The sequence below is a fragment of the Chiloscyllium plagiosum genome, chromosome 28 (genome assembly GCF_004010195.1).
Source record: "Chiloscyllium plagiosum isolate BGI_BamShark_2017 chromosome 28, ASM401019v2, whole genome shotgun sequence".
Taxonomy (NCBI): domain Eukaryota; kingdom Metazoa; phylum Chordata; class Chondrichthyes; order Orectolobiformes; family Hemiscylliidae; genus Chiloscyllium; species Chiloscyllium plagiosum.
The window spans coordinates 45,936,038-45,951,040 of NC_057737.1; the positions used below are offsets into that span (position 1 = coordinate 45,936,038).

At 40.1% G+C, this 15,003-nt stretch overlaps 1 protein-coding gene across 3 annotated transcripts in view; it reads left to right on the top strand.

Moving 5' to 3' along the window:
* zzef1 (zinc finger, ZZ-type with EF hand domain 1) overlaps positions 1–15,003 on the top strand; it is a 259,977-nt gene that overhangs the window by 130,801 nt on the left and 114,173 nt on the right. For all 3 annotated transcript variants that reach the window (XM_043718816.1, XM_043718818.1, XM_043718817.1), the window contains exons 27-30: positions 1,787–1,866; positions 5,343–5,424; positions 10,467–10,986; positions 12,785–12,949. In XM_043718816.1, coding sequence (XP_043574751.1) covers positions 1,787–1,866; positions 5,343–5,424; positions 10,467–10,986; positions 12,785–12,949 — 847 coding nt within the window. The remainder of the gene's footprint in view (positions 1–1,786; positions 1,867–5,342; positions 5,425–10,466; positions 10,987–12,784; positions 12,950–15,003) is intronic.

Here is a 15,003-nt window from a genome sequence, read left to right on the forward strand (position 1 = left end):
TTTGATTTGCATTGGAACAATTTTCTGCCAGCCTTCCATATGTTGTGAAAGGTGCAATGAATTTCCACTTGAGAAGAAAAATCCCACCCTAATTTTTATTTATAAATGTATAAAAAGAAGCCAACCTCTCGTGGAATATTTTCTGCATTCCATTTTTTACCCTGCTTCATAAAAGGAAGTTGAATAATGCTTATTTTTAAGAATTCACTCTCATGATATGGGCATCGCTATGTAAGCCAACATTTATTGCCCATCCCCAGTTGCTGTGGGTCTAGAGTCACATGTAGGCCAGACCAGGTAAGGATGGCATTTTCCTTCCCTCGAGGCATTAGTGAATCAGATGAGTTTCTTTCCTGATAATCTACAATGGATTTGTGGTCATCATTAGACTCTTAATTCAAAATTTTTATTGGATTCATATTCCACCATCTGCCTTGGTGGGATTTCAACCTATGTCCCTACAACATTACCTGTGTCTATGGATTATCAGTCCAGCAATAATACCACTTGACCTTTGCCTCCCCATTGGGAGCAATCCAATGGGGAATATAAATTTTTATACAGTTTTATTTTAATTTTAAATTGCTGTTTTATGCAGTCTCTTGATTGCTGTACTTCTCTTATTCCTAATCACTGAACTTGTACAAGTAGGACTCTGATTTAAAAAAAAAACTGCTGTCTTTCTCCTGCCCTTCTCTGTTGACTGTCAAACTGGAGGATTGAAAATATTCTGTGATCAAGTGGTGGGCCTGGTGTGGCATCTCATCCCAATTTTTACACACACTTGGAAACCCTCAGCCTTTGCTTGCCATGTGACACCGGAGACATGGTGAAGAACAATCAATCCATTCCTTACTGGTATCTACCTTTTGACAAATCTCATTTTTTTTGGCAGATGAGCATTGCTGGTATGGCACTTTATTAACTGTCCCTGCAGTCCATGTGTGGATACATCTGCAATGTTAGATTGGGAGAGAGTTCCAGGGTTTTTATCGAGTTGATCAATGCCTTCCAAACGAAGATTCTTTTAGCCTGACACGTTGATGAATTATTTTGATATCTAATCCAACAGTGCTTGAGCACCTTATTTTACTATTAAATGTCTCCTAGATATTTTTGCATGTAATTGAGAGAAGCCCAGATCTGTTTGATTCTGCTGCAGCTGAGGAACATTTCCTGTTTGGTAATATAATGTAGCCTGCTTCTATTAAATGTGGATATGGGTTTACCAGAAACCAAGCTTCCAATCCTAAAATAAGTCCATGAATTTCAGAGCTCTACTCTGAATTTACAGGAATGAGAGGTGATCTAATCCAAACATACAGGATTCTTAAGGAGCTTGTCAGGGTAAATGCTGAGAAGATTTTTCCCTTTTAGGAGAGTTTAGGACCAACAGTCTTACTCAAGATTGTTAGTGAATCTTGGTTTGAAATTCTAATCTGGAAATCCATTATATAATTCCTATTCAGCTTTCAGTTCTTGTTAACCAAATTGTAATTTAATCTGCTGGTCTAATAATATTGCAATTTAGGCTGGTGGAAGAGACTTAACATAGAAAGGTAAAACTGAGTACTGGGATCTGCTGTAACCACTCTGAGCTATAGGTGATGCTGTTGGTGTGCCAAAACTGGAGCACTTAATCCAGAAGCTTAAATTGCATTCTGTTCTTGAGGGACCAGTAGATTAGCTACTTACAATGAACTGTATGCTCAGTCAGAAAGCAATCTGTTATTAGCAATAGACATTGTCTCTTAACTTTGTTAATCCACATTTCCTGTTTCTGTAGTTACAAGTGGAGGTACTACAGGTTTCACTGAAGAGATGGCTGAAGTGTATGGATTAGCTGAAGGAATGAAGACGTGGATAGTAAGTTTCATAACAAGTGACATTTTCCTTCACCTAATTTATGTATGCCTATTTCCTTTTCAAGTAGTACAGCTGAGGTTATTTTCAAAGAGTCTTGATAAGCCAAGTCAGGTGATCTAAATAGCCGTATGAACTGTCTGTAAAATGAAAGTCAAGATTAAAGGCTGCAATGCAGACTTGTGAAAGGTGGGAAGTAATGTTCTGAATGGATCAGGACCCGGAATCAGAGAAAAAAAAAGGGCTACCATTGGCACTGAGGAAAACTGTGATAAACTCTAGGATATTAATGATTTTGCAGATTGGCCATGTAGGTGGCAAATTAATTTCTGTCTACTCAAGGGTGAGATGGTAAACTTTGGTTGGAGAAATAGAGAGATTACATACTGGTTGGAAAATGGACAAAGCGATCAGCATTTGCAAAGACCATAAGCATTTATTAATTAGTAAAAACACAAAGGACGTCAACAAGATCATAAATACAAAAAAAGCACTGGGCTTCATTGCTGTAGGAGTAAAATTGAAAAGCAGGTAAGTTGTTTTGAACTTGCTTTGAGCATTGGTTTAACCACACTTGAGTGCTGGCCTCCATTTTACCAACATAACACAGCAGCATTGGAGAGGTGCACAAGTACTATCAACTTGCCAAGGTCATAACTGTTGGGAAAGGATAAACAGATTGGGATTAGAACAGAAAGGAGAAGTAGAAGGGCTGAGGTTAAAGGGTGAACTGATTAAGATTAAATTCTTTTTTTAGATTAGATTAAATTCCCTACAGTGTGGAAACAGGCCCTTCAGCCCAACCAGTTCACACCGACCTTCCGAAGAGTAACCCATCCAGGCCCATTTCCTTCTGACTAATTGACCTAATACTATCGGACAAATTAACATGGCCAATTCACCTGACCTGCACATCTTTGGACTGTGTGAGGAAACCGGAGCACCTGGAGGAATCCCATGCAGACATGGGGCGAATGTGCAAACTCCACCCAGACAGTCACACAAGGCTGGAATCAAACCTGGGACCCTGGTACTGTGAGGCAGCAGTGCTAACCACAGAGCCACTGTGCTGCCCCGAAGATCTTAAAAATTGAGGAGATTAATAGTGAAGATACTCCTACTTTAAGGAAACACAATAATTCCCTTATATACATAGTGATCATTATAAGTCAAGTGGTGAGATTAAACTTGACCCAGGAAGTGGTTAAGATGGGAATTTCTCAAACACAAGCAGCGATTGAGATGAATAACATGGATGATTTTAAAGAGAAGGTACATGCACAAGGTAGAAATCAATGGAATGGTTGCTGGGTAGGGTTAGACAGAAGAGGATGAAAAGGTTTGTGCAGGACATATGCACTTGCATAGAGCAATAGGACCGAAAGGGTTCTCCGCTCTGTGTTCCACATAATTGTGTTTCTGTGCTAAATTTAGAGAAGTGAAATAATTGCAGAATAATTGGGCAGTGGACAAGAGAACAATCTTAAAGGCTTCTCTTTGGTACTCATTAAAGGTCTTTGTAAGAAATCTTTTTCTGTGAAACCTAGGAAATTTAGAGAGAGGAAAGGAACAGATGGTGTAAGTACAATGTGGATAGGTATCCAGCACTTCAGACCCCTGCCCATTATGGGAGCTTATACATTTTGAAATGTCACATTGGTTAACAGGGATTTTCTGTTAAATAAGGCATCTTCTATGCCATTTCTCATGGATATTTTGCAACAGACCTGTATGGGCACTGTTTCAAAAGATTGAGAAATAATATTGCCACACTGTAGATAAGTGACTGTTAGTTACCCCGCAATGCATTTAGTTACATTAATGTATCAAGGAAAAAAAACAGAAACTGTACTTGAGTATTGTTGAAGAAAGTCACAAAGGTTTTCAACTTGCAATTATCAGGACATTCACAGGAAATACCCAAGGGAAAACAACTTTCATATTGTGAGAGAGGAGCTTTCTGATTGGTAGAGATGCTACCATGAAATATGCACCAGTTAATTATGTCTGAAGAAGGGCTTATGCCCGAAACGTCAATTCTCCTGCTCCTCGGATGCTGCCTGGCCTGCTGTGTCTTTCCAGCACTACATTTTTTCAATTATGTCTGACAGTCAACTATAAATTTTGTTTAATTTTCTAAGCAAGCCAGGTTGATTCTGGTTCAGGCATTGGCCTGAGAATGAAGCATAGAATGTCTGTCAGTATTCTGTTGTGTTGAAATAACTGCAATGCATGTACACAGTGTCTAATATTAGAAATGATTCTGCAATTGGACAACATTTGTTTCATAATCCTGAGTGAGAAGAATTAATCTGATGACCTATCCAGTAAGCATGGTGTATTTTTAAGCGCAGGAAGCTTCATGTATTAACACATTATGTCCTGTTCTTTGCAAACAGAATGGAAATGTACACTATTAAACCTTTTTTAACGTGGTAAAATAGGTGACAGCCATTTTCTGGTTCGTTCCTCAGGGGTAATACCTTCACCAATCTGCCATGTTTTAAAATTTAAACAAAGCTTGCCATTTAACTGTCAGCCATCATTTATTGGCTGATTCTCCTGCAATGCCCCCACCAATCAGAATCCACTAGCTAACCAATTGGCATTTTCCTCTCACATGATGTAAATGTTGTTTTCCCTTTGATATTTCTTGCACATGATCCTAACGAGCCCAAGATGAAAAGCTTCTTCCCAGTAATACTCAAATTGTATACTACCAAATAACTGCACAATATAATTTTGGTTTCTTGTTACAGGGCTGACAGTTTCATTGCAGTAGACATTGAAATCTGATGTTGTTGTTAGTTATTTGTCTTGAGTTTAAGAGAAACATATATGATGATCAGGAATGGAAGTTAAGTACCTCATTTTAATAGATGAATTGAGAAGCAGGATGCTGTTGAATGCCAAGGGCATGTCTTTGCAGTACTTGGTGTTTGAAATGCTCATTGTTTGACACTTATGCACCATGAATGGTACCTGCCACTCAGACTGTACCAAGGTCAGGAGCTGAGTGCTTCTCGTGAAACCCAGAACTGAACATTAACAAGGAGCAGACTGATTACATAAAGTGCTGCTTGATGATTATGTTGAAGATTTGACCGCCACTGATTGGGAGAGCTTTCCAAGTTTAAAAGTTTCTTCAATAAGAAAGATGAATAGATCTGAAGGCTAAAACTAGTTGTTTCAAGGCAATATTACTGAGTGACTTGTAAACTTCATTGCTGGGCTGACATGTATATTATTTTCTGAAAGTAACTGGATAACTTAGTTCTTGGGTGCATCTATATACCACCCTTAATGCAATAAAATACTGAAGAGTTAGCAAACAAAGTTTGACCCTTAGCCATATAAACAATATTAACCCAAGTGAGTTAGAGCAAACACCAGTCAAGCGTGGTGACTCGATTATTCTGACTGTATGATCTTGCGTGGATTAATTTTTCTTTCCTTGGTCCCCACCTCTCTCTATCAAGATGGAACGTAAACAGAAATATCTTATGATGCTGAGCGATAAAGAGGTACAAGACGACAGCAAGATGAATCCAGACAGTATCAGTGAGTAAATCTATCCATTGGCTTAAACAAATGAACTCTACTGTGATAATTCAAGCGACTAGATGGTTCTATAACTGCATTGACTTCAGGGTCTGGATAAAGAGACCTGCTGTTGAACATCATGGGCTAATATCCTTGTGATAGAGTCAGGGCTGCATCTTGTAAAATATATAATGAAGGGTGACATTGTACATGAAAATAAGGACATGGTGAATATGCCAAATAATCACTCTGCATTAGTATAGCCAGTAGATGAAGTATTCAACCTTCCCACAAAACCGATATTGAATCAAAGACAGTGACTCGCTCAGATCGATACAAGCAAAATAACAGTAATGTAGAAAGTAATGCACTGACAAGCAACAGCACCCCACAACCAGGGGTTTATTCTTTCACAGGGTTTTAAAGAAAGCAAAGAAATATTACAGATGCTGTAAATATAATCTTCTAACCCTCTCTCGTGTAACTTTGGGATAAAAATTGTGCGCTCCACTATCTAAGGAAGTTGAGAGAAGGAAACGAGAGGATTATAGATCTGGTATCCTGACCTCTATTATCATGAAATTGCTGGAGTCTGCAGTTGAACATAGGAACACTAGTAGGCCATTCAGCCTTGGGGTCTGTTCCACCATTTACTGAGCTCATGGCTGATCTATGGGCTGACTCTTTGGCCTATATCCCTTAATACCGTTGTTTAACTAAACAAATCTATCTCAGATATAAAATTAACAACTGATTCAGCATCCACTGGTGTTTGTGGAAGTGAGTTCCATACATCTTGTCATCCTTTGTGTAGAGCTGCTTCTGAACATCTCTCTGCAATGGACTGGCCCTAATCTCAGACTCTGCCCCTGGTTCTAGAATCTCCAACAAGTGGAAATAGGTTATTTTTATTTACCTTGTTTTTTCTTGTAAATATTTTGAAGACTTCAATCAGATTACCGGTAAATCTTCTAAACTCTAGAGAAAAACCAGCTAATTCGTATATTCTCTTCTCCAACCTAACCCCTGAAGACCAAGTATCATTCTTGTAAACCTGTATTGTACTCCATCGATGGCCAATGTATCTTTCCTGAAATGTGCCCAGATCTGCTCTCAGTACTCCAAGTGGGGTCTAACCAAGGTTTTGTAGAACTGCAGTATAATTTCTGCATCCTTGTATTCCAGACCTTGAGATATAAACCTTGGCCAGCCTTCCATTAGCCTTTTTGAGTATTTCTGTGCCTGTTCATGACACTTTAAAGACCGAAACACCTGAACACCAAGTCCCTTTGAACATCCATTGTATTTAATTTCATAGCATCTAGAAAATACCCTGATCTATCCTTTTTAAATCCATTACGGATAGCCTCATGCTGCTTGCACTGAACACTGCCACAGTTTTGCCCATTCACTTTGTGTGTGCAGCCTAAATTTGTGTCATCAGCAAATTTGGATAATGTGAATAATTCTGAATAATTGAGTATGTAACACACATCCTTGAGGGATACCACTAGTCACATCCTGCTGCTTTAAGTTTCTACTCATTACCCCTACTTTGTGTCACCTGTCACTCAGCAATTTCCGAGCAATGTCAGTAAACTGCCCTCAATTCTGTGGACTTTTAGATAGATTAGATTCCCTACAGTGTGGAAACAGGCCCTTTGGCCCAACACGTCCACACTGACCCTCTGAAGAGTAACCCACCCAGACCCATTTCCCTCTGACTAATGCACCTAACACTAGGGGCAATTTAGTATGACAAATTCACCTGACCTGCACATCTTAGGACTGTGGGAGGAAACCCACGCAGGCGCGGTGAGAATGTGCAAACTCCACACAGCCAGTCACCTGAGGCTGGAATCGAACCCAGGTCCTGGCGCTGTGATGCTGCTGTGCCGTCGGGGAATTAGTTCAAATGGTGGCTCGCTCACTTAGCATGCGAGAGGTAGTGGGATCGATGCCCACATTCTCCCATTTGGTTTGTGTCAGGAAGTAATCAAACCTCTTGATCTAACATCTGACACAATGAAGCTGCCTTCTAATTCTGCTCTGTGCTGCATCCAGCACCTGAATGACCCCTGGTTATTTTTGATCTGACCAGTGCTCGGCTTTTGCTGTAGCCTGTTATGTGAGGCTTCGTCAAATGCCTTTGGGGTGTCCATATAACAACAGCCGTAGACATTCCCCTGTCCACTGCCTTAGTCACCTCTTCAAAACATTCAGTGAGGTTTGTTATACATGCTGCTGTCCCTAATTAACTGAAAAAATTTCAAGGAATTAAGTTATCCCATCTTTAATTATATATGCTAACAATTACCCTACCACAAAATCTTGAAGCTTTTATCCCGCAGTAAGGTACTGGGTGATAAGCCCATTCTTTTCAAAATATAAATATATTTTATCAGTAATAGGTAACATGGTTTTGTGCGGAGGCGATCGTGCCGTACCAATGTAAGAGTTCTTCGAGGAAGTGACCAAGTTGATAGATGAAGGAACGGTTGTTGATGTCATATACATGGACTTTAGTAAGGCGTTTGATAAGGTTCCCCATGGTAGGCTAATGGAGAAAGTGAAGTCACATGGTGTGCAGGGTGTTCTAGCTAGGTGGATAAAGAACTGGCTGAGCAACACAAGACAGAGAGTAGTAGTTGAAGGGAGGTTCTCGAAATGGAGAAAGGTGACCAGTGGTGTTCCACAGGGATCAGTGCTGGGGCCACTGTTGTTTGTGATATACATCAATGATCTAGAAGAGGACACTGTTGGTATGATCAGTAAGTTTGCAGATGACACTAAGATTGGTGGACTCGCAGAAAGTATAGGGGACTGATAACCAGACTGACAGAAAGCATAGATAAACCTGAGAGTTGGGCAGACAGTTGGCAGATGGAGTTCAATCCAGGCAAATGTAAGGTGATGTGTTTTGGAAGTTTAATTTTCAAATCAACTATATTGTAAATGAAAGAGCCTTTTGTACCCTGAAGGTGGCTGCACAGGTGGCTAGAGTGGTCAAGAAGGCATATGGTATGTTTGCCTTCATCGGACGGGGTGTTGAGTATAAGAGCAGGTCATGTTAAAATTGTACAAGACATTGGTTCGGCTGCATTTAGAATACTGTGTACGGTTCTGGTCATTACCAAAAGGATGTGGACCCTTTGGAGAGGGAGCAGAGATTTATGAGGATGTTGCCTGGTATGGCAGGTTCTAGCTATGAAGAGAGGCTGAGTAGGTTAGGTTTCATTAGAAAACAGGAGATTGAGGTGGGGCCATATTGAGGTCGACAAAATCATGAAGGGTATAGACAGGGTGGATAGAGATAAGCTTTTTCCCAGGGTGAGTGATTCAATAACGAGAGCTCATGCGTTCACGGTGAGAGATGAAAAGTTTAAGGGTGGATACACGTGACAAGTACTTTACACAGAGGGTGGTAGGTGCCTGGAATGCATTACCAGCAAAGGTAGTAGAGGCAGGCACAGTAGATTCATTTAAGGTGCGTCTGGACAGATGCATGAGTAGGTGGGGAGCAGAGGGATACAGGTGCTTCGGAATTGGGCGACAGGTTTAGACAGTGGATTTGGATCGGCTCAGGCTTGGAGGGCGGAAGGGCCTGTTCCTGGGCTGTAGATTTTCTTTGTTCTTTCTAGCTAATCAGATCCAGTGTCTATTTTTAAAGAAAAGGTTATGTCTGATGAAACTTTCAGTTTTTAAAGAAGTTATTAACCTAGTGAAAATAGGGGAAATATCTGTAATGTTATCCATGTCTGTAACAGTTTGATAGCTAGGTTTGAAGCTCATGAAATTAAAATTAGAGTTCTGATATGGTTATGAAATTGACTGGGTGGCAGGAGACTGTGTGTCAGGATATTGAGCAGGATCTCTTTTTGACAGGATGTGACTAATAGTGTTCTGCATGGATCTCTGTTGAGTCCTCATCCATTAACACTATTTATCAACAATTTAAATGCTGGGATAGCTTGCCACATTGCAGATTTGCCTGTGTTGCAAATATTTGCAATATAAGAAATAACGTTTGAAGTTCTTCAGAAAATTTGTTGCTCGGATCGTAAATGTGGTTGTTGACTTGCTCGCTGAGCTGGTAAGCTTGTTTGCAGATCTTTCATCGTCACACTAGTTAACATCATCAGTGAGCCTCTGGTGAAGCGTTGGTGTTCTATCCCGCTTTCTATTTATCTATCCTGGTGTGCTGAGGTGGGTCATATCGTTTCCAGTTTTGTTTATTAGTGGTTAGTATGTGGGCTCTAACTCTACATGTTTGTTAATGGAGTTCCGGGTTGAGTGCTAAGCTTCCAGGAATTCCGATGTGTGTCTCTGTTTGGCTTGTCCAAAGATAGATATGTTGTCCCAGTCGAATTGGTGTCCTTCTTTGTCCATGTATGGACACAAGTGATAGTTGATAATGTCACTTGGTGGCTAGTTGGTGTTCAATTCTTTAATATCCATAGGTATCCAAAGGAGTAATGGTCAAATCATGCACAATGAGCAGTTTTTAATCTTGTTATTGCTCTGATATGGTAAAAGCGAGAAATAATTTTTGAAGTGTACTTCATAATTTTTGTTGTTTCCTTTCTCTTCGTTTTCACCATCCCTTTACTTCACAGCTAAGCAGGGACCATTCTTAGTCATTTCTAATCGTGAGGATTTTTAAATACACTAGCCTTACAGTAATCTTGGATCAGTGCAAGATGTCACATCAAATGTAACCCTTTGTGGTATAACGTTCCAGATTGGTTGTGAAGTCAAGTTGTGTTCCTGTGCGTCATTTAGTTTTGTGCTTGCTGAGGTCTTTTTTTGAGTAAAATTAAACATGTTGTTTAATAAAATATTAAATAAGTGTTTTAATAAAATAGATTTGTTTGTGGAATGTGTGGTCTTTTGTCTGTGCATGAGGATGATATTCAGAAATGGATTTTTGATATGGTGTAAAATTTTTGTTAGTTTGTACTCGACTTCAAAGAACTGCATTTTTATAAAATCTGTTTTTATTTTAATTATTGCTGTAAATTTAAAGATGCAAATAACATTTTTTTAACTTACACTTGTAGATGAAAATTGGATTGAAAAGAGCTTTTTGCTACTAAAGTTTTCACCTTTCCCAACAAAAATCGCTGTATCTTCATCTGATTTTAAGAGGATTGATATTTTGCAAGAACAGAACGAGGTTTTGGCCAGGGCCACCGATTCACCAGCACAGCAAGTTACTTCCGAGTCCACAGTGTCCCAGGATCTTAGTGCATCGTCACAGAGCACAGCGGCAGAAAAGCCCCAACAAGTAATCCCGGATACCACAGCTCCAAGGGATGATCTTGATAATGCTGTTCCACCCCAAAATGAGAGTCCCGCTTCTTCAGTGAGCACAACGCCCAGTGAGAACTTTGTTTCTCCTTATGTTGATCTTCCTTCCCCATTCAGCTCAAAAGCCAAGCCTGCTTTTGGTAAAGGTCGACTTCGGCTACTTTCACTCAGGTCCATGGAGGAATTTAAAATGGTCCTCATCCAAGACAAATATCCAATTTTGAAGAACATTTTAGATTTCATGAAAGATTCCAACATTTCTTCTGAAAGGTAAGCGGGATAAGTCTTTATATGTTCAACCAAAGGACCTTCTATGAAGATAGATTGGAGAGGTTTAGAACTGCTCTCCTTGGAGAAGAGAAAATTGAGAGTAAATCTGAAAATGGTACTTACTGTAATGAAGGGTCTGCATAGATTAATTGCACTCCCGAAAGAATCCAGAATGGTTTAAAGTAATTGGATAAAGAAGTAAAATAAATGAGTGAAAACTTGCTCATGCAGTGAGTTGTTATGGTTTGCTGTGTACTGCCTGAGAGTGTGGTGGAGGCAGGTTCAGTCCAGGCACTCAAAAAGCACACGCAGAGGGCAGTGCGTGTATGGAATGATCTGCTAGAGGAGGTGGTGAAGACTGGTACAAATACAGCATTTAAAAGGCATCTGGATGGGTACATGAATATGATATGGGCCAATTGCTGGCAGATGGGACCAGACTACTGAAGAATACCTGGTTGGCACAGGCGAGTTGGACTGAAGCACTGTTTCCGTGCTGTACAGCTCTATGACTCTAAACGAAGTTAAACTGTTTTTTGAAAAGGAAGATTGTGCAGGTTTACAGGGAGAGAGCGGGTGAATAACACAAAGTAAGGCTCATTTGCATTTCAAAGAGAATGTCAGTAGGTAATTTAGTGGTTAAGCGGGAAAATAGAAGGAAATATAAACTGAAACTGATGTTTTTTTTCTTTTAATCTAAACTTAATTTAGCAACCCACAGGTGCAGTATAATAATGCTGCTTTCAGAGATTGTACTCAGGTGGTCTTTCAGAAGCAGTCATTACAGGGGCTGGAGGGGGAGAAGACAGATGGAAGAAAGGGAGATAATTAGCAGTTTCATGGTAGCTTTGGTCATAAGATCAAACTGCTGGGGAGAGCTGCCTGTGTTTTTATGACTGTGCCCACTTCCAGATATAAATTAGATACTAAGGATAAGAGATTATGTTTGAGGCTCAATACAAACTCCTCTGATTTGCAAATGTTAATTTGACCACAAACTTGAATGCTGTTGGCCAATAGTAACTTGCATTCATGAGCAGTTCAATGTGATAAACAAAGCCAGCTAACTGTTGAGAATAAGCTGAAACTGGACTAAGAGGTTTGTTGATTTAGAGGATATTAGATTCTTACACTGAAGAAAGAAACCACTTTAACTCGTCATGCCTGTACTGGCTCTTTGTAAAAGCTATCCAACTAGAGAAGTGATTGAACTTGTAACTTGAGTCCCACTGAATTCCAATGTGACAAAAATTGAAGGTCTGGCTAGGAGCCCATTGATCACTGCTCTCTTGGTCACCATGAGGTTTTGATGTGCCAGCAGATCTTTGAGGTCTTTTATTTTTGAGACTTTTAATGTACAAATGGAATGTTGAAGATATGGGTTTCACGTGATGCATGCTGTCACTCAACCACACTGAGGAAGAACCTCATGGTGATGTACCAAACAGAGGTCAAATACCCATTGTGCTGTCAGGAAGGAGTGTGATTTGAGAGGATCACAAGCTATTCAGCAATGAGTGGGGCAGACACTGCCTTGGAACGAGATGGTGCACTACATCATATTTGATCCAATGATTTGTTACAGTTGTAAGAAAGTGTTGTGCTGTACACCATATTTACATTCTTTTGTGTTCAACTTTACCAATATTTATGTGTGTTCACACTACATGAGGATGGCAATGCAGCAAGCATTCTGTCCTGGTATTAGGTGTACAGTGATCTATGCTGAGTGAGAACAGTGAAGCACTTTGTACTGACAAAAAGCAGCTTCAGTCATAACAATAGAAATCCTTTGCAGTGTCTTACAGGTTTTGTCTATGAGGAAGGCACAGGCCAAGAGCATCACTGATGTTCTGCATGCAGTCACTGAATGCCTACAATCACTTGGGCAACCTCATATCTTCCAGATCTTCTGCATTCTCTTTTTACAGGAAGTATTAGCCTGCCAGAAGGAATTGACCAGGTAAGCAACTAAACTTGACCTTTTGAACTTAAACCATATCCCACAATGATTAAGCAACCAAAAACGTGATTTCTAATTTAAAGCATTTGGGACGTTTTCATTGCAGGCGTGGTTACTTATCTTGAGGGGTCCCATCGGATGACATGCTATTTATTAACAAATTGTCAGTGTTGTTTATTTGTATTTTCTATTTGCTGTTGAGTAAATATAGGCTTTGTATGATTTACTTCGGAATTTTTATCAGAAACAAGGTGGTAAGTGCAGAGGATCAATGCTTTGCATCTTCCTATCTTCCTTGTTCTTTAAAGTCACTGTAATGCATTTTTAAGAATAGTAAAGATATTGTTATGGTAGTTGAAGAAAGATTATCCCCCCTCATGGAGGAATCCAGAGCATTAGAGGCCTTAGTTTAAAATTAGAGCTAGGAATGGTAGAGTGTACTTTGCCCAAAGGGCTACAAAAATCTGGAACAATTGCCTTCAAAGGATATTCAAGATCACTTGAAAGTTTCAAAGCTGACATCAATCGATATTTGTAACTGAAAACAATTCAGGTATGTGACATCAGTGCAGGTAAATTACGTGCTATAGGTTAGTTTTCTAATTGAGTGACAGAACAGGCTCAAGGATCTAAGCATCAATCGTAGATTGGTTATGCACCGCAAGAGACCATTCCCTTTGAAGAGCATCTTGACGACTACTACTTCTCCACATTTTCTCCATATCCCAACATTTGTACTCCTTTCATGTGCTTTGTCAATTCCCTTTTAAAAGCTGCAATTAAATCTGCTACCACTAAACTCTGAGCTACTATATACCAGAATCTAACCACTTACTGTATTTTTTTTAAAAAATGCTTCTTACCTCTTTTAGTTCTTGACATTTCTGCTAACTGGAGCAGTTTCTCTCTACCTAGTTAAAAATCACACCTCCAGGTTATAGTCCAACAGGTTTATTTGGAAGCATTAGCTTTCAAAGTACTGCTTATTCATCAGGTGGTTATAAACCAAGAAGGTTGTTGATTTAAAGGATATTAGATTCTTACACTGAAGAAAGAAGCCACTTTAACTCGTCATGCCTGATGAAGGAACAGCGCTCTGAAAGCTAGTGCTTCCAAATAAACCTGTTGTACTACAACCTGGTGTTGCGTGATTTTTAACTTTTTACACCCCGGTCCAACCCCGGCATCTCGAACTCATCTCTCTACCTACTCTGTCATGAATCCATGTGTCAGGAAGAACTCTATCAAATTGCCTTTTAATTCTGACTGTGCTAAGGAGAGCAACCTCAGCTTTTACCAATCCATCCTCATAGCTGAAGTCTGACATCCCTAGGACCATTCCTTTTCTGCCTTCTGTAGAAAGCCTTCATAATTGAGTCTGAACCAGTGTTTTGTAAGTGTTCATTAGAACTTCCTGGCTAGTTTAATCCATGTCTGCATAAAGTCTGGGAACTTGCATACCTTTGTAACCACTTTCTCGAGTTGCCCTGCTACCTTCATAGCTTTGGATACACAAGCTTCCATGTTCCTCTGCTTCATACCCTTTTTGAAATTTCAGTCTATTCTTAGACTGTTGTAATTGAAGCAAAACGAGACCATAATGAAAATATAAGAATCATGACACTAAAATAAGCTTCCTTGATGACTCTGCTTTGACATCTTAAAACATTGGAGAAAGTGAGGACTGCAGATGCTGGAGATCAGTTTCAAAGAACGTTTCAGAGAACACCTCTGGGACACCCGCACCAACCAACCTAACCATCCCGTGGCTGAACACTTTAACTCCCCCTCCCACTCCGCCAAGGACATGCAGGTCCTTGGCCACCTCCATCGCCAGACCATGGCAATGCGACGCCTGGAGGAAGAGCGCCTCATCTTCCGCCTAGGAACCCTCCAACCACAAGGGATGAATGCAGATTTCTCCAGCTTCCTCATTTCCCCTCCCCCCACCTTATCTCAGTCCCAACCCTTGAACTCAGCACTGCCTTCTTGACCTGCAATCTTCTTCCCGACCTCTCCGCCCCCACCCCCTCTCCGGCCTATCACCCTCACCT